Here is a 24,739-nt window from a genome sequence, read left to right as displayed (position 1 = left end):
AGAACTATTTTAAGAAATCCTTCTACTTTCCAGCTGATATTACTTTGGTTTGAGACAAAGAAAAATACCTTCTCAGGGAAATCAATCCTGGGCCCCTTTTTATTAAAGGCAACCAGCAGCTGAAGTATAGGAATGCAAAACTTTTACTAAATTACATGGTAGTTTTGTGATATTTCAGCTAGGAGCTGAACCCAAACTGTTGTGATCTAAAGCAGATTTGACCTGCGTTCCCAGGCACACTTTAATCCTTTGACATTGCAGTTTATAGATACAGGATTAGTTGCTTGGATGGCTGTACTAACCATGGGGAAAGTTGCTAAACCTTGGCAGAAGAAGGACAAACCAAGAAAGCTGTTACCCCGTCCTCTACATTCCTGCATTTTGTAATGGCCTACAAATATAAAAGATGGAGGATAATTTTATTTAATTTATTTTTGAAATCTTTTGCAGACAATAACAGAGAAATGTAAAATTCACATTTTATAAACATTTATCCACTATTTCTTAATTTACTGCTGTATTCCTAAGACAGGATCTTGAAATATGCATTTGGCTATACAGAATTGCTTAAAAGACTTAGTTCAACTTCTTTGCAACAGAAGTATGGATATGACAAATTTAACCCACTTTGTTATAACGACACATATTAATGATAAAAAAGTATGTCATATTTGTGTCTTGAATTAAGTGAAGTAGAAATATTCAGGTAAAATTAAGGAAATTAATAAGATTCAAATGGTCAGTTAATAATTTTTAAAAAACTTTTCAAATGCCTGGATCCTACCTATACACAGTTTACACTAGCTGAAATCAGGTAGATGGCACAGGATTATATTCAAGTTAAAATTTTCAGAATTATTATAAGACTAATTGTTTTGGAGAAATGGAGGACACTGCCTGTCATAAGCACCAGGTATTGTCAAAACTGTGAATGACACATAAGTACCATTAAATGATCTGCAAAGGTTAATGATCCTCTTATTTATGGAAACCCTTCTCATAATTCATGAAGTTTCTTGAGATCACCATTAGTCAAAATACAAAAAGTATTACAAATATTTATTTATATAATAAAAAATATACCCATACATATATGTAAGTTTAGATATAATGCACAAATATTAAAAATATTAGAGAGTAAAATTCAGATTCACCTAGTTTAAACTACCCCCAGTTCAAAGTCCAGAAATATTTATCTGTTAAGCACATGGAAAGTCAGAGAGCTGAGCAAGCAGAGACCTTGAAACAGTGACTCAAGTGGATCCAGGGACTACAGTAAGTTGGCTGGTGACTTCACTGAAGGCAAACGCACCTTGTGTCCAGGACTTGCTGACAGCTGTCCCACCTATCCTTGACTCTGCTTTGGTCAACCCACCAAAAACAGCACAAGTACTCTAAAATTACAGTGGAATTGTTACTACTGATGATTGTGACAATCAACTGTATTTGTACAACTGTAGGTCAGATTATTTACTGGTTATTCCCTTATCATGCTATTAACTGCGAGATTTCTACACTCAGGACAGCACACACACTAAAGCTCACTATTCAAGGCATGGATGCTCTTTTGGTTAGTCACCAAGGCAGCTGCTTCTATTCCATCATTAATTTTTAACTCTACATTTCACAGGGCTCAAGCCCCAAATGGTTCAAGGGCCTACAATCTGACACAGTGTCTCAGAAGTTCCACATTTTGTTAAGAACCAAAAGCTAACATTACCTGCAAACTCTTCACATAACTCATGTGGATGCCAAGGCAGCTCCAACTCCCTTGTCTAGCAATGTGTATATATATATTTCACAGAGAAAATGAAATGGTGCATGGCCTGAGCATGCATTCAGAGAACAAACCAGCCCAGAATGTTCTGCCCTTGATTCTTTCAACACACAACACAGGAGGAAGGCGTGGGGACTTCGGGAGTTACCCTTTTGACACTGTTTATATATGTCTGCATCTAGAGCAATCAGTCCATTAACTTCAGGAATGTATGCCCTGCACAGTAAATTTCAAAACACAGAGGGAAGAGAAACTACTTATTTTACAGCAGAAGTGAGCTCTCAGAGCAAAGAATATTAAATACCCATTCTGTAAAAGCATGGTATTGACCAAGGTGCTTTGTTTAGGAAGGATCCCAAATGAGTATGATTCACTTCCCATGATCACTGGTCCATATAAATATTAAAGAATAAAACAAAGGCTTCCAGCAAGTTACTTACATAGAGAACACATACATTCCTGTACATCCAGGCTTTTGACTGAGCTTTTACCTAAATCTATCCAAAGAAAGATGACAAAACGACAACGAGTACCTTCACAGCTTCACGGCATAATGGTTATGTCAGCATGGGTTTGGATTTGCAGCAAAAGCTGGAAGTTGTTTTGATTAAAATGAGAACAGAGTACAAAAAGTCAAATCATTACATTTACAGTAAGTTGCTGTTTAACACTGCACAATAGTCTCAAACACATCAGCAAAGGATTTTCATAAAATGTTTAAATGGTTTCCTTATAAAAACACAAGTATGCAGATTGGATAAAATTAAAAACACCCCCACAGTAATATTTTCCACTAGTGCCTTCTACTGAATGAGTTGAAATATATTCTTCAGCTACAATTTGAAGTTTGAGTGGGTAATGCCACTTGTTTAAGGGACTGGTAAATGACAGTGCTGAGGATGCAAAATCATGCTTAAAACCTGGATGCCACTTACAACCAGTACCCAAAGAAGTGATTCAATTTGCAGAGCAGTTAAGTCCTTCAATGCCAACAACTGGAGGTCAATGCTTTTTAAATCAGCCAGTTTTGATTACACAAGAAATGCTGGTCACAGACTCGGGCCTCCAGGTGTGTGCCTTCTGAGCTCAGCCAGCCAAGGGCCTGGAGAGGACTGTCACACCATGCCACCTGCTTTTAATATAGAGAGACATTTTGCTAAGAGAAATAAATGGGAGAGAAAAGCAGTCAGGATGTGAAAAGGCAGACAGTCACCAAAAGAAAGGAGCAGGAGCCATTTTAAAGATTTTTTTCAGAGGAGACTCTAAGTAGGTGAATACAGTAATTACAGCCAGGCTTGCTGAGTCCTGTCCCTGGCTCTCAAAGAACAGACTACCTCTGCCCATGACAGACTACAGGTATGCTCAGATATCTCTATCAGAGCCATAAAATAAAGACTCTGATCCACTGTAGAAAATACCAGAAAGTGAAACTTCCTGAGAAATGAACCATTGGTTCACTCTGCTTTAATGGCAGAAGCAGTGGTCACTGGAGGCTCTCACTGGCTTTTGAGTAGGCAAGTTTTTGGAAAGCACTTGCTCCTGCTGCATAACCTGTTCTTGACCACCGGGACGGCAGAAATGGTTAATATAATAACTACCACCAAAAAGATCACAAGGCTCAGAACCCACCCCAGTTATACATTTCAGAGCCCACAGGGAACTCAGACTTCTAATCAGGGGGCAGAGGCAAGGAAACAATCCATGTGTTACACTGGAGCCATTGCATCATCCAGTGCTCAGTAATGGAGTGCCCAAGCACAGCACAGCACCCAGACACCCAACCCTGGAAAGAAAACAAGTGAGGAAGTTTAATTTTAAATTCCTTCAAAACCCTGCAAAAAGCAAGAGCTGCTTCTCTGTCAAGAGCAGCACTTCTTTTGACATATACTAGGTCACCTGTGTATGAGTTTGTTATTCGCCTCTTGTGTTGGCAGAGGCAAAGCTATTATCTGTCAGGTGAAACCTCGGAAATTTCTCAAAGATAACATAATGATGCACTTAGTGGTAATCTACAGTCTACCTCTGACACGGAATGCCACATTAATCACACAATTTCTTCTACTCAGTATGCAGAAACCTAAAGGCAAAACGACGAGGATCAGGGAAGTATTCTGTGCTTTACTGCCACAGCTGTGCTGAGAAGATTTCCAAGAAAATGCACAGGACAAACCAGACAGTGCTGGCTGGGGCTGTCTTCTCCTCACAGCAGGAGTTGCTGGCGTTGCCTGTTCACTTTGCTCACTCATGAATTACATATCATATAATACAGTATGTAAAATACAGAGTTCTACTTTAAAATCTTGAATGATTTCTTCGTTGTCTGTTTAAGGTGTCATTTGGTTTTTGCACCAGCAATCTCTGTCACAGCTCAGTATCAACAAATTGACAGGACTTCATGACAGCTAAAGAGCTAAAGAATGGACACAAGTGACAAAACACTGTTTTTCTCCTGGTGTGAAGTCAAAACATACTGTATGCATTTTCTTCTTCTTTACCCTATGGATCTCCTGTAATTCTAAACAAATGTTTGGCATATTAAAGAGGCAACAAAACAAGTATCTCAAATACAGTTAACAGAAGATATTAGAATTGTTAATTTCGAAGTGCTTTTTAAGAATTAAGCCCCACAGAGAAGTCTTAGCATGCTTTTTATGGAGAAATAAACTGAAATTTGTGAAGTTAGATGACTCCACATGAAAATATACACTGCAAAAGCATGAATATTTTAAATAACTGTATGGTAAATTACAATTCTCTGCTCTAACCAAAGTTTACTTTTCTGGGCAACCAAACTGTTTCTGTAAAACAAAATGGTAAGAAATTGTAAATAACCAACACTTTGTAGAAAAGTTTATATTTTTAGTTACAGTTAATGTCATGGTGGCTTAGCTCATTAATGGCTGCTCAGTGCAAGATAATCTTCTGTTAACATCTTCTATGGACCCCTCCCAACATACAGGGGTCTATAGAACAGGACAGAGGTTTGTGCACTTGATTTCAAAGTTCCAGTTTAAATTTTCTACATTTCCTATTTCTTAGTGCCCAAATTTTCCCTTTGGCATCAGACACATTCTATTTTTTTCTGTTTCTTTCATTCCAGACTTCTAATTCCATTACATATAATCTGTGAGACTAAGTGACAGAAGCAAAGATTTTTAAATTTTCTACAAAAAGTATTTTACTGTGAGGAGCATAACATGCTCCTGAATTTGTCTTCCAAACAAATGTACAATCAGTATATGCAACTCTGTGAACATGCTGATAAAACTACACAACACTCTTAAATTCTCTGTTGGGCTGAATGAATTCTTGATCCCTAGGAAAAACAGACTTTTTGAGTGTCACCAACAGCATCATGTTCATGTTTGTCAGCTCAGCTTCACACAATATCACAAAAGGATATTTGAATTTTCATAGTTTGAGAACAATCTGAATCAAGGATCCAGGACTAATCACAGGACCTTCTGGTAGAATTTCCATAGACATACTGAAGATTCAGCTAGGGATTGAGTTCTTTAAGGGAATCGACACATGCAGGGCTGTGAAGGCAGATGGAGGATGCACAGACACTCACACAGGCACAAATTCTCTCACAGTGTCTGAAGAAGTTACTGCTCAGCAGAACTACTCAATGCCATCTTTAAACATATAATGAACCAGTTAGTGTTTTCATGTAGGTGAGAGCACAGCAGCATAAATGCAACAGGACAACAGCAGAGAGCAATGATCCTAAGGATGAACATGATTTACATGAACATCAGGATGCTATTTTCCTTTTATATAGACACATTTACACCCAAACAATAGCACCAAAGATATAACACGAGTATTATAAAAATAAAATCAAATGCACTTTTAAGGACTGAGCAGAAAAGCATGCAAACACTCCACAGATCCATTTACCACATAAACTTTGGACAGAACTTTGCTTGACAGCTTCAGTGCCTTTACCTCTAAGGCGTTAGACTTTGGCATTGCCTTGGGAACGTGCCAAGTCCAACACATGCACAAATGCACACACACATGTGCACGTATCCAGGTACATGCTCCTCATTCTTCACTGAATAAATATAGCAATACCTAGAGATCCCCATCCAGCGCTCTGGTTACATGAATATTAATGACATCTTACACTAAAAGAGCGAATTCATAAATACAGTAAAGTATGCATACATGCACAGAGCTGAGCTGTGCCAGAACAGCAGTATGACAAACACTTCTCTTTGTCAGTGCAGTAATAACCTAAGCTTTATTGTAGCAGAGACACTCATTATTGACTATCCTGCATGTTTTCCTTCCCTTGTATGTCTTCTGTAAAGAGGTGAAACCAGTACAAAAAATGTTATCTCCTAACATGTGATAAAACCCATGTTTTCCAGTCTGCATCGTAACACAGTACTGGTAAGTGAAACTGGGCTAGGGCCTAGGCTCCAAGACCAACACCTTTTGGTATGTTCTCTGGCAGGATTTCGGCAAAGCCAGCTGGGCATCTGGGCACAGGTACACAGTGTAGACCAGGGATTCTTCAATACAGGACATCTGTGAAGCCATCAAATTTGGGTCTCAGAACACTTCATGCCTGGAATTTAAGCTGTATTTTGCCACTTGCTGTCAGGAGCCACAGGGTGGGCCCCGGTATGTTTTTATTAAAAAAATAATTTAAATACAATTCTTAGCATATTTACCTAAATCAGAAATATCTTGACCTGTTCAGTGATATTTAATAATCGGTTTTGTCTACATGAGATTCTAAACACACTGTGGGGCAACCTTGGCAAGTATATACACATCTCCCCTGTGTTATCAAGGGATCATTCACCAGATGCTCAACCAGGAAAGAACAGCCCGTCACTAACTCTGTATGTGTTTACATATATAGAAGTTAAAGGTATCTGCTGAAATTGCACCATGAAATGGTGGGAAAATAACTGAGAATAAGCCTTTGCCCTTTTCAGAGTCCATCCTGGCTCATTGTTATCCAAGTTCACAACTGGTTCTAAATGTAGATGCCTGAGTTAGGAGTTAAATCACCAAAGACTCCCAATTGAAATCAGTCATGGACAGATCCTCAGAAAATACCAAGTAATCTAAAACCACTCTCCAGTAGAATTAATCTGCTTCCCACTAATTACAGAGAACCTACGACTAGGAATGATATGAAGCTCCTAACTAGGAGCTTTATTATACAGAACAAAATGAGACCCCTCCTCCATGGGAGAAGCAGCAGGGCACACTTCTAAAAAATATCTTGAGGGGAAAAAATGCTACTATTTAGCAGTATTTGAGCAAGTGTTGTCTAAAGAGGCCCATACACAGCAGTGTATGATCTCCAGCACTGGAAACACTCTAAATACACTGGTGCCCCTTAGCATGGCAATGTAACAAGACCAGAATGTATTATTTTTGTAAAAACTGAAAATATGCAGAAATTATGATACTAGGTCAAAGTTTGAAGATTTTATCTTCAAATTTCAGATAGGCAGTATAAGACAAGAACCTAGGGGTATTTCATGCTGACTGTCACTACCTTTTTTGTAGCTAGACTGCAGTTTCCATGGACATGGTGCTTCAGTACCTGCCAAATCACCTTTCTGAGATCCAACCTGAGTGTCTGCTTTATGACTTGTAAGGTAATTTTCCTAAGCAGAAGTTCAGAAAATACCTGCCCACCAACAAAACCCCCAAAACAACACCCACCTTCATCCCACTCCTGAACTGGAAAGTGGTGGTATAATAATGAGGTTAAATTAAATTTGGTATTTTAACTATTCAGCTAACAGAACAAACTCAGAAGCTACTGCTATTTGTAAATATGACACATGAAAATAATATAAAGCATGAAAGAGCAGCAAAAATCCTGACATGTACTACTGTGGTAAAGACACGTGGGAGATGCAAGTTTACAATATAATATGGTGCAGAAAACAAACGAGAGAGAAGCTTTGCAATTTCATGTTACACACAGTGAGGAAACACATCACAAATGCCAGAGGAAGTTCTGTCTCTGGGGGAGAATGCAGATTGCATCCTATCCTCTGCATCCTAAATGGAAGGATTTCAATGAAGAGTGAGCAACAAATACAGCCTAAAATTAATAATGGGCTTGGATGATAAAATTTCTGCAGCAAGTTATATAAAGAGAAAAAAACATTAATTGTGTGGCAAAATGGGAGCAAAAAGGTAATGGGGTGGAGAATCATAGCTACACAATGCTTAAGGGTTATAAATGCAAAGGATAATAATATCCTGGGTGGAAAAACTGACATAAATAAATGTGATGGAAAGAAATGAAAAATCAAAAATGCTAAAGCAGGTATCAGGAATCTGTATTGACACAAATTTTTATGCTGCACCAAGGTATAGTGTGCCACCTGTAGAACTGTTACCAGCAGGAATGGTGCAAGAAAGAGAAATGCCACCTTACATGGACATACAGACAGCTTTGACTTCCCACACCAGAACATTGTGTCAGGGAGCTGTAAAAAACTAGTTAACATAAAGCCTGATGATGATACTTATATATACAACTTTCTCAAGTAAGTACATTGTCTTGGGACTGCATGATACAGATGCTGACTAAATGAATGATGAAAAGGAAATGTGTTGACTTAAAATGTGAGGGTTTTTTCCCCTCTATTCCTTCTTTTGTGTAAATGTTTAACCCACTCAAAAAATAAAAATGTATTTCTGTTTCAGTTATACAGCAAGCTGGCAAAATATCTGCAGAGTGGTTATGGTCAGAAAATAAATATACCCTTTCAGAAGGAGAAAACCAATCACACATTATTCCCAAAACTTTTACTCTTTCTCCACAAAAAAGATCAGAAAAAAAGTGAAGTTGAGAACACCATGGAAAAAAATACTTATAATTCAAAGTATTCTGTTAATAAGATGAACTTTTCAACACTCCAGCACAAGATTGATCATTAAACCCAGTTCACAACCATTCTGCATTTCCTTCCCATCACGCTGTTAGAAATCCTCCAGCAACCAATGACATATTTTATTTTGCTTTTGAAAAAGATCCAAACCCCCAAAACTGATGATACAGCACAGGATGGGGAAGATGGCAGACTCACAGCACTATCACTCTCATGGGCCCCCTTTTCTGATATGGAACTCATTAAATTGAAGTACTTTTAAAAGCCCAGGAACGCAGTTTTTTTTCCGCCAACAGAAAATGCTACTGAAACAAAACACAGAAATCAGTGTTGATGGAGATTTCTTTTGTGATTTCAAATATTTGATGAATTTTACTGTGAGCATGTAAACAAGGTTCACAGTGTTATGGGGAAAACTGCATATACTCTCTACCTGTGGTAATTTTTTACTGCTTCCAAGGAAGGCAAATGAGGGCACAGAAGCTATACTTCACATCAGGACAAAAAATATTTGTTGGGCTATGGAAAAGTCCATAAACAGGAGCTTAGGTTTTATAATAATTATTAAATTTCATAAACATATACACACACACACACACACACACATATGATATTTACATTATTTACATGGTACAAAAACTACAGCCACCATAACCGATGTTACTCTCTTGGCTTTCTTTACAGTCCTTTCCATTAACTACTCACACCTCAAGCTCAGGTTGGCTATGTGACAAGGGCTTCTTCCTGTCCAAGGGCTGTTTCCATTTAGCTTTGATGTCAAGGATGTCTCTGCCTCTTGGTGTCTGATGCACTCTCCTTTTATTCATAATTAACTTTATGCCTTAATAGTTAAAATTATTTACAGCATACTTTAATAGATTGGGATATTCAATTCAGTCTGAAGAGGAGACCACTCTTGTTTCTCTGTCATCATAGGTACAGCCCATGAAGACCCCTCTCACCTCTCAAAAACTTCATCAGTTTGACCTTAAGGGAGCTGGTCAACTTAGACAGGTCTCCATCATTCTGATTTATAAAAGAGAGGACTTCAGAGACTACAACAGGCTGGTTTCAGGACAACACAAATTCAAATAACCACATATTCCATGTTTTTAGCTATTCCTGTCTGGACCTATGCATGAAGTATCAGCTGTATCAGCTCTTCTGGAAATAGTGTACATATATATATTTATATATATGTGTGTATATATATATATATATATATATATATATATATATATATATATATATATACACTTCCTGGAATGTTTCTCTAAGAAACATACATGTAAATCTTTCTGAAAACCTCAGAAATGTGTTGTTTCCAAACATTCCAATAGCATTCATTAACTTCCTTCAAGATACAAGGCAATAAAAGATACAGGGCACACTGAGACCTATCTTGTGAAGCTGGGCATAACCCTCACAACTTCACAGTGTTCTATAATGGTACCAACTGTTGCAAAATATAAGGTCATACTTGGATTTTATTTTTAAGGGAATTAAGTTGTATGGGAAATGTTGACCTCAGTGATATCAGACAAAGTCACTATTTGTAAATGCCACAAATGTAGGACAAGCAACAGCTAAGTAATTCTAAGGGAAACTTCCTTTTTGTATAAGCTGGTTCATATTTTCTGACTGTAAGGTTTTTTTTTTTCGTATCTTCCTCTTCAAGTGGTCAAATGTAATACAATGGATCACAACAAAATGAATTTTTTTAAGCTATTTAACTTATTGTTTCTTACATTCAATACATCCAATATTATCATATAAATGATATCTCCTTCAACATTTGAATTTGACCAACTATTTTCAAATATATGTAATCCACAAATTTTTTTCAAATGGATTAAAACTTTCACTTATTTTTTTACTATTTTCTTTCCACTTCTACCTGATGATATATATAGCAGGCAAAATTTGCATCTGTTTAAAATACTCTATAGTGATCACACAGTTTTTCCATGTCCTGGCACCTTCTTTATTTAACATACATTATCCAGCTTTATTTGAAGTACACCTATAAGACCCCAAGCCTCCAGTGCTTCCTGGCAGTTCCACTAGGATGGAAACAAAATCCAAGGACCAGCATTTTTGTCAATGTTTTTGTACTTCAAACTGTGATCCCCAGTGTAATGACAAATACAGTGCTGGGTACCACGATTACATCCTTAGGTATGTGGACCTGAGTGTCATTTACACCAAGGTGAGGTGTGACTGAATTTATGTCTATTTTAAGGCCACTTTCCACTGACTTAGCATAAATTTGATTCTGAGCCTTATACTTTGGCATCCTGCATCCAAACTCATTGGACTCTCCATATGAGGAGTCCTGTTATAACATGAATCACCATCCACAGTATTAACTTTGTGCTGCATTATTAGAAGAATACTAGAAGTTACTCTGCAAAGTTTAATTACAAAAGAACTGAAATGGGACAAAGGTAACTGAGGATAGGCAAGTGAGAGGCATGGAAATCTCAGCAGTATCCAGCTTCAGCTCCTGAGAGTAAGAAATCACCTCTGACAACAGTGATCACAAGCACAGTAACCAAAAAGGAAGGATCCTAATGAGACCATGCCCAGTGTCCCTTTTGAGTACTCCTGGTTCTCTGTGATTGCACCTACAGTACAGGTGGGTGTTTGATATTGCTCCTGTTGAAACTAGTGGCTAAAATTTAATATGTCTTAATTCTGCCCCATGAATAAATTCTGAACAAAGGATTATTTTCCAGATATTAAATGTGACAGCCTACACATCACCAAAAGACACAATATTCCCAGCTCTAGAAGCCAAAACCCTCTTATCTATTCTTGGATAGACAGATGAAGACCATGGCTGCTATAAAACACTGATCAAGGCAGTAAGAGATTAATCTCTTGGAGTGACAAGTAAATTGAGACCTTCGACAATTTCCTTTGAAATCAATATACATTCAATCACACCTTTCAGCAGGTGTCAGTGTTTTCTGTGTACTTGACTTCCAATGCTGAAACCTGCTAAACAGCAAGAGAGGGACTTTCCATACCCCACCCTACAACTGGGTCATGGCACAGGAAAAAATTATCTGTTGTTTCACATTACTTTAAGTATTTTCCAGTAAGAAGTACCCCTAGAATTTTTCCAGCTGAAGCACAGAATTCTGCTAAATATAAAAAGTCTCAGTAGTGTTCTCTACAGACACTGCAAACTATTTTTCAACAGGTCAGCTCTACATACTGAACTATTTGCAAATTATTAAAAACATAAAAAATATTAAACATACAGACTGTTCATTACATTTACAAGTCTCATAGGGCTGAAATGCAAATTACTCTGTACTACAAATATTTGGGTAACTGAAAACTTGCCCAAAATGTTTGAATTAAAAAAATAAAAAAAAAAGGGGGAAAAAAAGCCTTTTTATGGGTTAAGGTAATAATGAGAAAACTGTTCTCCCAAAAATCTGTATCTTATTGTTGGACTGAAACTAGTTTAATAGAGAAAATATTCATTGACAGGGCAGTATTTTACATAGAGAATTAAGCCCCATCAAAGTGGGCAATGTCATTCCATCTACAAGGGAAGTGCCAAAGGAGACAGCCAAAATTTGCAACGGTGTGATAATACCAGCAGGGATGGATTTGTTGCTATTATGATTAAAGCATATAAACAGAAGAAGATTAGGAGGGGTGAGAGTGAAAAGAGAGGAAGAATAGTTTATTGGTTGGAAGAAGGGCAGGGAGAAGCTTATGTTGGAATGCAGTGTCACAGTTACACACCATAAAGCTTTCAGTTGCTCCCATTACATGAATGTCAGAATGCAGCTGCCACTTTCCAGCAGAAATTCTTTCCGTTTTCATTTTGGAAGTAAAGGGTGGGGTTTTTTTCAGTGTAGCACTCCCATGAGATCACCATATTGCATCTGCAGGTACCCTTATGGCACAGGGACTGGCAAATTTTGTTACATGCTCTGGGACATTTACCACATAGGATGAACTAGCAATATACCATCAAAATGGAGAGGTGGCTCTACCAAAAGAAAGCATTAAGAATCAGACTTTGTGTTGTCTTGAACCAACTGTTTTCACAGCCATCAATGCACAGCCATACCTACCAATAAATCTCAATGACAATCCATCCAGTTTAAGGAAATGGGGCTGAACAAAGTAAATGAGAAACCAGCTTTACAATTATAATCTCATTCTGCTGATGAAAAGGAAAGGCCATGATTTTCCATCAGTGCCTTGAGATCCCTGGACTTCTATTTTTAAGTGCTCCACTCAAGACATTTGGAAGAGGTTTATTTTACCACTCACTTAAGTCAGCCCTCAAAAAGGCATCCAGTCAAACCAGACCCATAGCCCTTCTCAGCTCAAAGGGCTAGCAGTTAGAAAAGCTAAGCTGGCATTGAATACTGGAAGGAGTTCAGGCCCATACCATTTTAACTAATGAAAGTGGCTTAGTGGCTTAATGATGTATTCTGGAGAAAGAAGGATAGTAAGGTTCTGCCTTGTGATACCAGTGAAAAACAGGATGAGTGAGTCAGGAAGTATATACACTGAGCAGAACTTCATATTTTTGTCAAAGAATGCAAAGAAACCATGAATATTTGAGGTTTGAGCGAGAACTTATGTCCCAAATTCTTGTCAGGGTATCAGAAGAAGGTAAAAAGAGAGAGAAGGGAGTTAGGAATTCTCTCAGTCAGCTTGTTTTTCCATCCTTGCTTTCATCTTTCAGAACTGTAAGCATTTTAAATAGTATGGGAAAAATAGAAAATTCCTTCCTTTGCAATACTACGGACTGCTACTAACCTTAATTATTATGACAAATTGAATATATGCAGGAATCTGCTAAGACAGAAAAATCATCATATCTAATTTATTACACAAACAGAATTGGTTATCAGGTAAGTACGGTTTTTGGTGCAGCTGAGAACAAGAATTTGCAGAATGTCTTTCAATTGCCAGTGCCAGGTAAAAAATCTAAACCATGCCATCTGCTATTAAAAGTCTCAATTTAAATTATATTTATTGAAAACTGGGGTTTTTACCTTCCATCTCAGTAAAATACACTTGCAGTAGGCATCCTATTATTCTAAAATAGAGGAGCAGAAATTCAGTATTTTCAAGAACAATTAGGACTCAGTGAATTCTGCTCCTTATACAAAACTATGCTTTGTTTTGGAATTTGAAATGGAACAGAATGTTCTTAAAATTTTCCCGTGACTAGAAATGCCATAACAAAGTTATTAAAAGCATATTTTCATTACCATCAATTGAACTTCCTTACAGGACTTCAAAGGTAATAAGTTTATTAAATACATTGTCCTTCCGGGACTTCAGCTTAAATGCAGACTTAAAACTCAATTCCACATGAAAGAGCAAACTCCAGTGAGTATTTTTCACAAAATGCCACAGTTAAATAGACTTGCATACAAACACCAAAAATTAAGTATTTCAAACACATGTTGAAACAAATAGAAAAGGAAATGGACTTCTATTACATTAAATTTTGAAGATAACCTCAGTCATTAGAGAACAGATGAGGATCCTAAGAAGATCTCTAGGGCTTGATTTAGTTCCCTAAACATAGGCTTATAGTCACTGAACACATCCTCAGGTATCTGAAAAAGTCAATGGTGGCATTTGCAAAAACTCCCCTAAAATAATCAGCAATCAAAGAAATACTAAAAAAATAGAGAAAAAAAAAATTGGCAGTATTTGCCTGAACTTAATTCAACAGGGCATTAGAAACGTCCTCCATGCAATCCATGCGCTATCTAAGCTCAGAGATGTTGTAACTTCTTTGTATAAAGTTTGTGTCTTTTTCTGATTCCTTTCACTTCTGCAGTGAACTCTTCAAACAGAAGAAACCAATCTTGGGTAGAAACCAATGTAGCAGAAGCACCTGTAGACTCCACCATGATCATGTGGAATGAAATATGAACAATATGGGAGATTAGGAAATATTTGCAATTACAACCCTGTCCATTCTCAGTAACCTCTTTTATAAAGTTTCAAGCCAAGTCCTTCGCCATTGCTTCAGCAACTATACCACATATAACACGAGGCAAGAGCAGACAGAGCAGCTCAACTTCTTTGCTGAGGGCTCTGGATTGGCAGTGAAATTCCATTTTGATACACAGCTTCAAGGAACAGATATTGGTTACTAGAGCTAAAGCTGAGCTCAAAGTGTAACTACGTTTGTAAAGCTTCTGTTCAAAAACTCCACAATGTCCCTTCACCTACTCCTTTCATGAACAACTCTTAATTGTCCTAACTGGCTGTGTTCTCGTTCACCCACTATTAAAACACCATGAGAACTGCTAGATTTTTGGCTCTGTTGTATTCTGTAAAAGCACATTAACTGCAGTATAAAAACATAAAAAATTTTCAAGCTATATGCAACATATACTGAATTCCAATCATTTGGTCCAATTCTCCAAAGAGATGGCTCTCTGATTTTCAAGAACTATGCACACACATCTGCAGAATTTCAAAAGATCTCACCTCCCAGCATAAAATGTTCTTTGGGAAATCTGGCTTGCAGAAGGGTGTTGAGTTGAGCTCTTCTTAAAACATACCATAAATCCTAATTGTTTTTGAAACTCACTTCTTACTTTCAATTCCCTCATTTTTATACAATCATTTCAGTCAGTTATTACAACATTAATCTAAATTTCTGGAGATTCAAAATAACAAGATTTTATTAACAAATCTGTAAAAATTCACAGTACTTTGTAAATCTTGTTATTCTACCATTTACCATTTTCATCTTTTTATTTTTAGTTCTTCATTTCTGCCTCATTCTCATGTTTTACTTTGGATTCCTGATGAATGATCACAGATTCCGCATTTCAGTTTATTTTTCTTTCTTTTCTGGTTGTACATTTGGCTACTTTAATGTCTTTTAACTTCCTAGAAAAAATAATTTTTATAGGAGTATTAGAATTTTGACTACATACATTTGAAATCAGTGTTTCATTAGCAGTGAAATAAACACAACGTTATGAAAAAATCAAGTCTCTTGAGTTAATGCTCTTAAGTTTTACTTCTTTGAATCATCACAGATCAAAATCTTGCTTTTTCATATTGTTTCTATATTTAACTGAGAAGTAAGCCAGTGTATTAGTCAAGGTGAGAGAAGCTGAAGCTTCAGTGAACATTATGAAGAAACCAAAATTTTTCACACAAAATTTTGGGAATTTAGCTTTTTCTCAGGCCTTCTGGTCACAGGTTTATGATCCAAACGAGGAAATCTTAGGGCTGTTACTAACTCTGAATCCTCACTCCTAAAAATGTGATCAATGTTAAAACCAGAAGCTATTATTTGTCTGCTTGGTAATTACAAGCTGACAGATAACAGTGCTGCTGATTTTGTCAAGTCTGTTGTCTAATTGCAAAAACTGTCACTTGACTATTTACCAATCTCATCTCATCTCCAACACTTTTGGACTGCAGATTTTCTTGGCTCAGGAGAGTACTGAACTGTATGTAATCCATTGTTCCCCATAAAGATCTAGGACTGAGCAGGTGATACCTACCTGCTTCACCCCCTTCATAAACCACACAAGGTACACTGTGGATACACATGGCAAACTGTTCAAAATTTAACTTCCCTCAGGCATGTCACATCTTAAGTTGTATCACTTTCAACAGGGTTTATCTCATTTCATTTAAAGTTTCTTAAATTTATTTTATTTTTGCATCCTTGACACACTTGACATTCTTTTGCGTGCTACATTACAAGGTGGGGCTGTGTGCCTGTGAAAGAATTTCTGGCAGACCTACACAGCACATGGCAATGGACAGTGCCTGTTCCTGCTGACAAAGGCAGAGTCCATTGAGGGTTATACAGAAGAGCCTGCCTGCCTGTTGACTGCTGCATTTTCTTACAGTTTACATTTTTTAAAGCTTTTTTTTTGAAGGGGAAAGGTAGAAGAGAATATAACTGAATCTCTCAGGGTTAGGGTCTGTCATCAAGCCAGTGAAAATAATGGTTGCTAGCAGTCTCTTGGGTGAGCTGACACTTTGGACCTCATTCTGCAGTTATCAGCCTTTCATTGATGATGTTTTCAAGGTTTATTGAAATTTTACATCCAAGCCTTTTATGAGTGTTTCAGTCAAAAGTTAGTATTTCCCTTAAAAACCTTTGTTTGACATGAACCCATCTCTTTACTTTGCAGCCTCCCACCTGAACAGAGGGGCTATTTTATATTTGCCTTAGGTTTTCATGTGAAGGTTTTTTCATATTTTCTTTTTTAGGAAAAAAATCTTCCTACAAATCTCTGTAGTAACTTCTTCAGTGCTTCAAAAAACCAGCATCTTATTTATTTTATTTGGTTAGATTTAATAAATCATCTGCACTACTTCTCTCTTTTTCCAGATGAGTGAGCTGCAGAACTTTTGTCTGCATATGGCTTACATTCCTATTGCTGCTTTACTGCATGTTCCATCAGAATTACTGATACTGCCTAAAGCATCATCCAGGGTTGCAAGATGGATTTTGCACTCTGTAATGTGTAAGCTGTCAACTAAAGCACATTTTATTTCAACTGCTGTCTCAGACCACCTGGGCTTCCCTGTATATGCTTCCAAAGACCTGATATACCAAGAACTGATAGAACTGCCAAATCTCTCTCAATCTCTCTCTCATAAAAATAATCCAATTTAGAGACCAATTTAAAACATCCATAAAGTTAAATTAATATACTCGTCTTACTGAAGGCAGCTGAACTTAGATTCATCTTTAAATCTGTGCAAAATTGTGTCAGAGTATGTCTTTTCTTGCTTCCTCAACAAACAGAGGGGGATGAAGCTGGGTGTATACAAGCCCAATGCTGCTTGCTTGTTCTTTTAATATGTATTTAATGTATATGGATGGATGGACTGAAAAAGAAAACTACACCAGACTCAGTTTAGTTTTATATCATGGCCTAGAGATTCGTAGCTCTCTTTACAAGACATGCATTTATCTGAAATGTGCACCACTTCCCTTGTGAAGTCTGCTAAGCATAGCCAGCTGTTTTCTTCCCTGCATAATAATTTTACAATTATTGTCACTGAGTCTGTATTATTGTCTTTTACCCATTTTAATTTTATGCTGATTTTTTGCACTTTTTCATTTAAGCCTGCAACTAAGAAGAAATTAATGTATTTATTACTCCCCCCTCTCTCAATATATATTTCTATAATATTTCTCTCTTTTATGCAGTCTTACTGCATTTTTCAAACTATCTGAGGCAAGCTTACTTTTGAAAGGGAGCATTCAGTGTGGTTAAAAATATGCTTTTCTAAGCATATTTTATAATGGACAGTGAGACCATCAAAAGCTAATTTACCTAGGCAACAGCTATATAAACTGACTTTGTTTAAAGTATCATGGCATTTAATTTAGGCAATCAACATTGGAATTAGATGCTGTTATATCAAATGAAACTTTCAAATATGGAATAAAAATTTATACTCCTTTTCATCTCATGAGTAGTTATATTTTCATCTTTTCTCTCTTTCCAAAAAGCACCAAAACTTTTAGTCAGAACCTGCCACACTGCTATCCTTTCAGAAGATGTTTTCTGTAATGGTGACACCACAAGTATGGCATTACACATTCAGGTTCTAATCTCAGCAAAATAGAACCTCAATGAGTGTCATTGCTTTTGTATATTCTTTCCCTCTTCTTTTAGTCCTGCTGAAAAGATTCCCTATTATCTCAAAGGTCATGCATGTTTAGTAGTTTCTGTACTGTTAAAAAATCTCCCTCTTTTAATCTCACAATCTCACAGATTCTGTGGATTTCCAGTAGTTCCAGAGTAAGAACTTTGTTTTCTTGTAAAAATACCCACATTTTAAAACATGGTAGTGTTTTCTTTACTAACATTATGAAAGTGCTTTCCATACTCACAATCAAGTGTTCAACAACTGAAACTAAATAATCAGTATGTGCACAGAAATTATGTGTCAGGGTTTCCAAGTTAGGAATGTTTTTTATGCACAACTATTCCAAATTCTGTGTTTTTAGCTATCATTTATGAAATCAACAAATTCCAGCAATACCCAATGTTCCTTCACACCACTGAGACATAGTAGCAACACATGGGTTTAATTTACATATTACAGAAATTTAATTCGCTTAAACTGATACTACTCAGAGGCTTTAAATTCTTCCTCTTCAATAAGTTTTACAGGAAGAGCAATACTTAGACTGTACTCATTAACAAGAGTTAATTTACTCTAATAGTAGCACAAAGGTGCTAGCATTTCTAAAGCATCACTGCAAACGAAAGACTAATGCTGTAAGAGATTGAATTTCACTAGCAAGGAAACTTGTCAATCTCTGATTAAATAAATGATCAAATGGCATGTTTTAGGAAACACTCAATAGTGTTGCCAGTAAAATACAATGAAATCTTCCAAGTAAGGATTTGCATTTTAGAAGAAAATGTCTCGAGGATGTAGCATATTTATGAGTCAGATGCATGTTCCAACAACTGAGCAAACAATTTTGTCACTGAGCCTCATTTTTCAGTTCTGCTGTCTGAATAAAGAGCAAAAAAGATTACAAGGTTAAGAGCAAATATCAAGGAAGCTGTACATTACTGCAGTTTTCCATCTTCACAAAATGAAGCTGAATTTTTTTACTTCCCAGTGCCAAAATTTTTTAGCAGTCTGGCAAAATCTGGATGCTCTACTTCCCACAAAGAGGTGAATGCTGTTAAGACTTGAAGCCCACCGTGACAACTGGAAGGTGTTTGTGGTTATTCGTGAGCCAGAAAACAGACCAGCCAGGAATTATTCTGCAGCTTTGTCACTGAACATGAGGGCATGGGATGGTCTGTGCTCACATGGATGAATCTCCTCCTACCAGTGAACAGGATGCCAGCATCCAAACTGACTACTGGGCATGGTCCTGGACCTCAGCCAAGCCCAGAACCATGCAAGGGTATTGCTGGGAGTTGCTGGCTCCTTTGGGCCAGAAGGTCACTTAAAGACAAGTTTAAAACACCACTGTCCCAGTGTTAAAATCTGTGCCATAGCCCCACTTAGTTACAAGTATGGATGTAACCTGTGTGCTCTTCTCTGCTAATCAGACTTGGTTAAAGGCATCAGCTTAAGACTAAGTTTGGGTTAATGGGTCTCCTGAAGGAACCCTCAATGGAAGCCTCCCTGAGAATCAATGGGAAAATAGGGATGGGCTCCAAAATGGAGTTAATGCTGGAATACACTGACAATTCTCCTTTCATTTGTCTTAATTAAAGAGGAAAGCATTATCTCACACAAGTTTAAGGAAAAAAATACAGTACCCCATTTACTTGTAGAGCACAGGGGGCCTAGAATGCAGTAGCATTTGGGTCCAAAGAAAGGCAGTAAAGCTGGTAAAGGGTCTAGCTAACAAGTCTTATGAGAAGTGGCTGAGGGAGCTGGGGTTTTTTAGTCTGGAGAAGAGGAGGCTCAGGGGAGACCTCTACAACTGAAAGGATGCTGCAGTGATGTGGGAGTCAATCTCTTTTGCTTTGTCTCAAGTGAAAACATAAGAGGAAATGGCTTAAAATTGCACCAAGGGAGATTCAAATTAGTTATTAGAAGTTTTTTTTTTTTTCACTGCATAAGTGGTCAGGCATTGAAATAAGTTGCCCAGGGAGGTGGTGGAAGCACTGTCTATGGAAGTGTTGAAAAGGCATACTGGATAAGGCACCTTGGGACTATGGGTTAGGGGTGAATGTGGTGGTCCTGGGTGGATGACTGGACTTGATCATGAATGTCTCTCCCAACCTTGATGATTCTGTGGTTCTGTGAAAACTGGCAGCCGAAGAGCAACCAAGAAAGAGAAAGAAGGGGATTCACTTTCTCCTTTTCATGCAAACTAAGGGATGGAAAATCTAGTCTGTATGTGGTTGGAATATGGAAGAGCTTTAAATTGTGAAACAAAAATTTCTTCAGTGAAGCAGGGTCAGGCCTTGGAACAGACTGCACAGAGAAGTGGTTGAATCACCATCTCTGGAAGTGTTCAGGAAACATATGGATGTGGCACTGTGGGGACACAGTTTAGTGCTGAACACAGCAGTGCTGCATCAACAATTGGACTCAATAACCTTAGAGATCTTTCCCAAACCTAACAATTCTATGTCTCTGTGATTCTAAAAATCAAATCTGCTAAACACATATTCCAAATATAAATGTTTACTGGATTATTTCAATAAAAAATACAACAAATTAACCTCTAGCTCAGAATAATAAACTGTAAATAATGAAAAGCTCTTAAAGCAGAGAATTTTAAGACCAAACCCAAAGTTCATATAATGAAAAAATATCACCAAGAACTACACAAATCTAAAATCAAATGCTCTAGCTACTAAAATACACACATGTGCTCAAAATCTTGTGGGAATCAAATATTCCAGTAAAAATAAAGGGAGAGATGGAAACACAAGTTTCTTATTATCACACTTCATATGTTATAAAACCTAAGAGTTAACTTATTTTTGGCAAAGGGACAAAGATTGCACAATACCCTGGCTTGCACAAATATTTTCTATTGTTGAATGCATCTTAAATGTAGTTTGTCATGTATTAACTTTATGCACACAGTACACCATATGAAGTCTAAGAGTGTCCCAAAGATCCCAACGTTTCAAAATACTGACAAAAAGCTGCCAGCATCCAGTGAGCCAGGTATAAAAATGTTATCAAGAACTTACAGTTTAAGTGAAAGCAGATAAAATCATTTGAGCAATAAAGACTACAGATTTTAACCCCCCCAAAAATTGGCACTTTTGGACAAATTAATGCACATATTTTCTAGTCTGCTCCTTTCTGAAAATATGTAAGATTTCTCTCAAAAAATGTTCTTGTTTATAATCACGAATGAAATATGGCTGTAGAAATATATCAGGTTATCCTCATGTTTCACATTTTTAGTTCCTTTTTCCTTTAAAGGAAGAAAAAGTTAGATGTGCAGTGGAAATGGTCATGAAACAGTGGATGTGCATATATTAACCACATACATTACATTTATTAACCACATGCATATATTAACCCCAGACTTCATGTCACCACTAACATGGCATTTCCTTCCACTTAAGGTTTTATAAAGTAAAGGAAGAAACAGTGATTTAGTAGAGTGAATGTTAAAGACTAAAACTTCCTTATTCTCCATTTATCAGCCACTAATAGACTTGACTTATTACTAAGCAGTTTGCCTTTTACAGAGGGCAAAGATATGGTCCTGCTTCAGCCTTTTTACTGCTTCACAGTGAAAAAGAAAAAAAGTTCAGATATACAGAACATGCAGTAACAGCTCTCGCTCTCATTGAGTTACACAAACCAAGACTGAGATGCAGAAGCAGTGATATTTGTATTAAATTTTAAAATCAATGTCTTTCATAGTAGTACTTCTCACGATTTATATTACTATTCATTCCCTTACATTTTTCCATGTCTAACTAGCAATTTGTTTGCCTCAAGATAAGAAACCACTATAAAAATCACAACCTGTCTTATTTTTTGGTGTAACACATAACATAATTGTCAAATATCTAGTGATTTCCTTATAAATTATTTAAAGATGAGAACAAGGAAGTAATAGATATATTTCTCACCATTGTTATTTATATTCCAAGGGTATTAAGGATCTAAATTCAGACTCAGAATGACATCAGTCTGCTTTATTATGTTAATAGGACCAAGCCATTTTTTTCAGTTTGTGTATAACAGAATAGAATTTCTACAGGAAATACATAGCATTACCCATAGGCTGAGCACGTGCACTGCTTTGCTAATAAAGCAACTCCCATTCAAGAAGGTTCATGTACCTGAAGTTCTGATGCTCGTTTCATCATCTCCAGGGTGATGTAGCAACCAATAGAATGAGCAATCAGCACCAGCTTTATATCTTTTGATACATTCTTTTTGAGGAAGTTCAGCTTATGCTCTACTTGTCCATTAAGTCCAAAAACATCCTCTAGCTCCTTAATATCTGTGTCTGAAACATAATAGAAAATAAGTCCTTTGGTTCAGTGAAACAAATTTCAGGCATGTCTTTCTTTTCCCCCCACTTCTTTGTAAAAGACTGAAATAAAAAACATTAATTTGAAAAAACCCAAATAAAACAAACACAAAAAACCCTGTCATCAGACTTCAAAATTTAATTTTCAGTTACCACCACTGGAAAATCCTGACTGATAAATCACATGCACAGGATGTAAAGCTTATGTGTAGCCTGGGAACCAGCACAAAATATATAAACACATGGAGATTTCATAGGACATCATACTATTTTGATCTCTATTCAGAACAAGACCAAACTCAGGGCATTGGATCAGCTTAAATCAATCCAACTTTACATTGAGAGATCAGGATCTACAACAATAATACTGCCCAGGAAGGAGTCCCTTGTCACAGAAGACAAGCTACCACACATGTCATCATGCACTAGCAACCTTCAGATATTCAAAATCTCTTGTCTTAAAGATGCACAAGAATGTCCCACGGAATGAGGAAAAACAGGAAATGCCTATGTGTCAACACAAAACACTGGCACCTACATAAATACCCTTGTTAATGCAGGTCCTTATTACTGTCAATTCAGCTGCAAAGAGGAAAATCAAGTTAGACCTTTATGGTTCTGTACAATTTCATCCGTGTTTTGCCAGGGACCTTCTGAAGGAGCTTGGGCAATCCCTCATGATGAGGACTTGGCTCCTTGCTTCCTGGCCAGTCAACAAGACAAACTAAACTGGTGTTGGTAAGAATATACAGCAATTCAGGCACCTTTAACTTGCTTATTACAAGGGTGATGTGTACCTGAAGTTCCTCAGTTTAAGAGGGTTCTGAGCTCTTTCATCTGCTAGGAAAGTGCTTTGCCCACTAAACTAAACACTAAATTAAGGATACGACACTCCAGTTTATGCTGGACTACTCTACTGCCATGACTGCAAGAAGAAATACTAAAAAAGAAGAATAAAAGAAAAGAGACAAAGAATGAAGGAATGCATGCCCCTAGCTTATCTAGATGAGATCCAGTGGTACTAATATCACTTAATAACTTAAATCTGTGCTATTACCTCAGGATTCAGTTTCATACTAGAGATTAAACCCCTGGTCTTTTATTCTCCTTACACGCTGACTTGCAGTGCAGTTTTAGCCTGAAGTAAATCTCCTGGCAGCACAGTTTGGACACACAATGGGGGCCAGCTCATTACTTAGCCAGGGTCCTAGAGATGGCTCCTAGCGAAAGCCACCCACCTCTAACAACTCAGAGCAGCTAACAGAGTGCACACATAGCCTTAACTGCCCACTGAGGTGTTTAACTTCCCACTTCGTGTCTTTTGATGAGCTCTACAACAGTCCCCTGTGTGAAAAATAGATGTGGAAGAAACTGTTCATCAGGCAAAAACACTGTAAAGATAAACACATTAAAAAGACTGAAATGCATTGAAAAACTACTGCACAAGAAAGTCAGAATCATAGTTGTGTTTCAGATTGTTCTGCACCTGCTTGAGGAAAGAGGTATCTATGAGTTAACTGCCTATGACTGTGAATAGAATTTATCAAATTATGGCTGTCAGTGCTTTAATTCGTACACAGTAAATTTCATGGCAACTGGACAGTAACCTCAAATACTAAAGATTACTACATTGCTGTAGTGAAGTTATTGGGAGTTTGATAGTGACAGAACTAATTGGTAGCCCAAGTGGGCTGGCACTACATCATCTTTTTGATCATCTGTATGAAACATAAACTTTAGAAGCAGAATAATTGCTCAAGATGGACCTTCTCTGAGTTTAAATAATTACCACCGAAGTCCCAACAAAGCTGTTGTTCAGTTAAACTAGTATTTCTGCTAAAACTACTGATGATCATATCCCAGCATAATTTAGAGCAATTTACTCAAAACAAAAAAGGATTTACCAAAACACATCCAAGGAATGCAAAATTTTATGAGAAGTGATATTTTTTAATTAGGCTGTCTACATGTAACGGAAAACAAAGAGTTTGTTCTATTTCCCAAAACCCTAAGTAAAAGCCTAAGGCAAAAACATTGTTTTTAAATTTAGTTTCTACTTTTAGCAAAAGCTGCCTTTCCTACGTTAAATTA

General features: G+C 37.0%; 1 protein-coding gene across 1 annotated transcript in view; it reads right to left on the bottom strand.

The window, feature by feature from the left end:
* Positions 1-24,739, bottom strand: part of LDAH (lipid droplet associated hydrolase) — a 96,483-nt gene that overhangs the window by 39,314 nt on the left and 32,430 nt on the right. Inside the window, exon 3 of the mRNA XM_062488443.1 lies at positions 22,455-22,624. Coding sequence (XP_062344427.1) covers positions 22,455-22,624 — 170 coding nt within the window. The remainder of the gene's footprint in view (positions 1-22,454; positions 22,625-24,739) is intronic.

Source organism: Cinclus cinclus, chromosome 3 (assembly GCF_963662255.1).
Source record: "Cinclus cinclus chromosome 3, bCinCin1.1, whole genome shotgun sequence".
Lineage (NCBI taxonomy): Eukaryota > Metazoa > Chordata > Aves > Passeriformes > Cinclidae > Cinclus > Cinclus cinclus.
The sequence above is the reverse complement of the archived record's forward strand: the minus strand, read 5'-3'. Positions and strand labels throughout refer to the sequence as shown.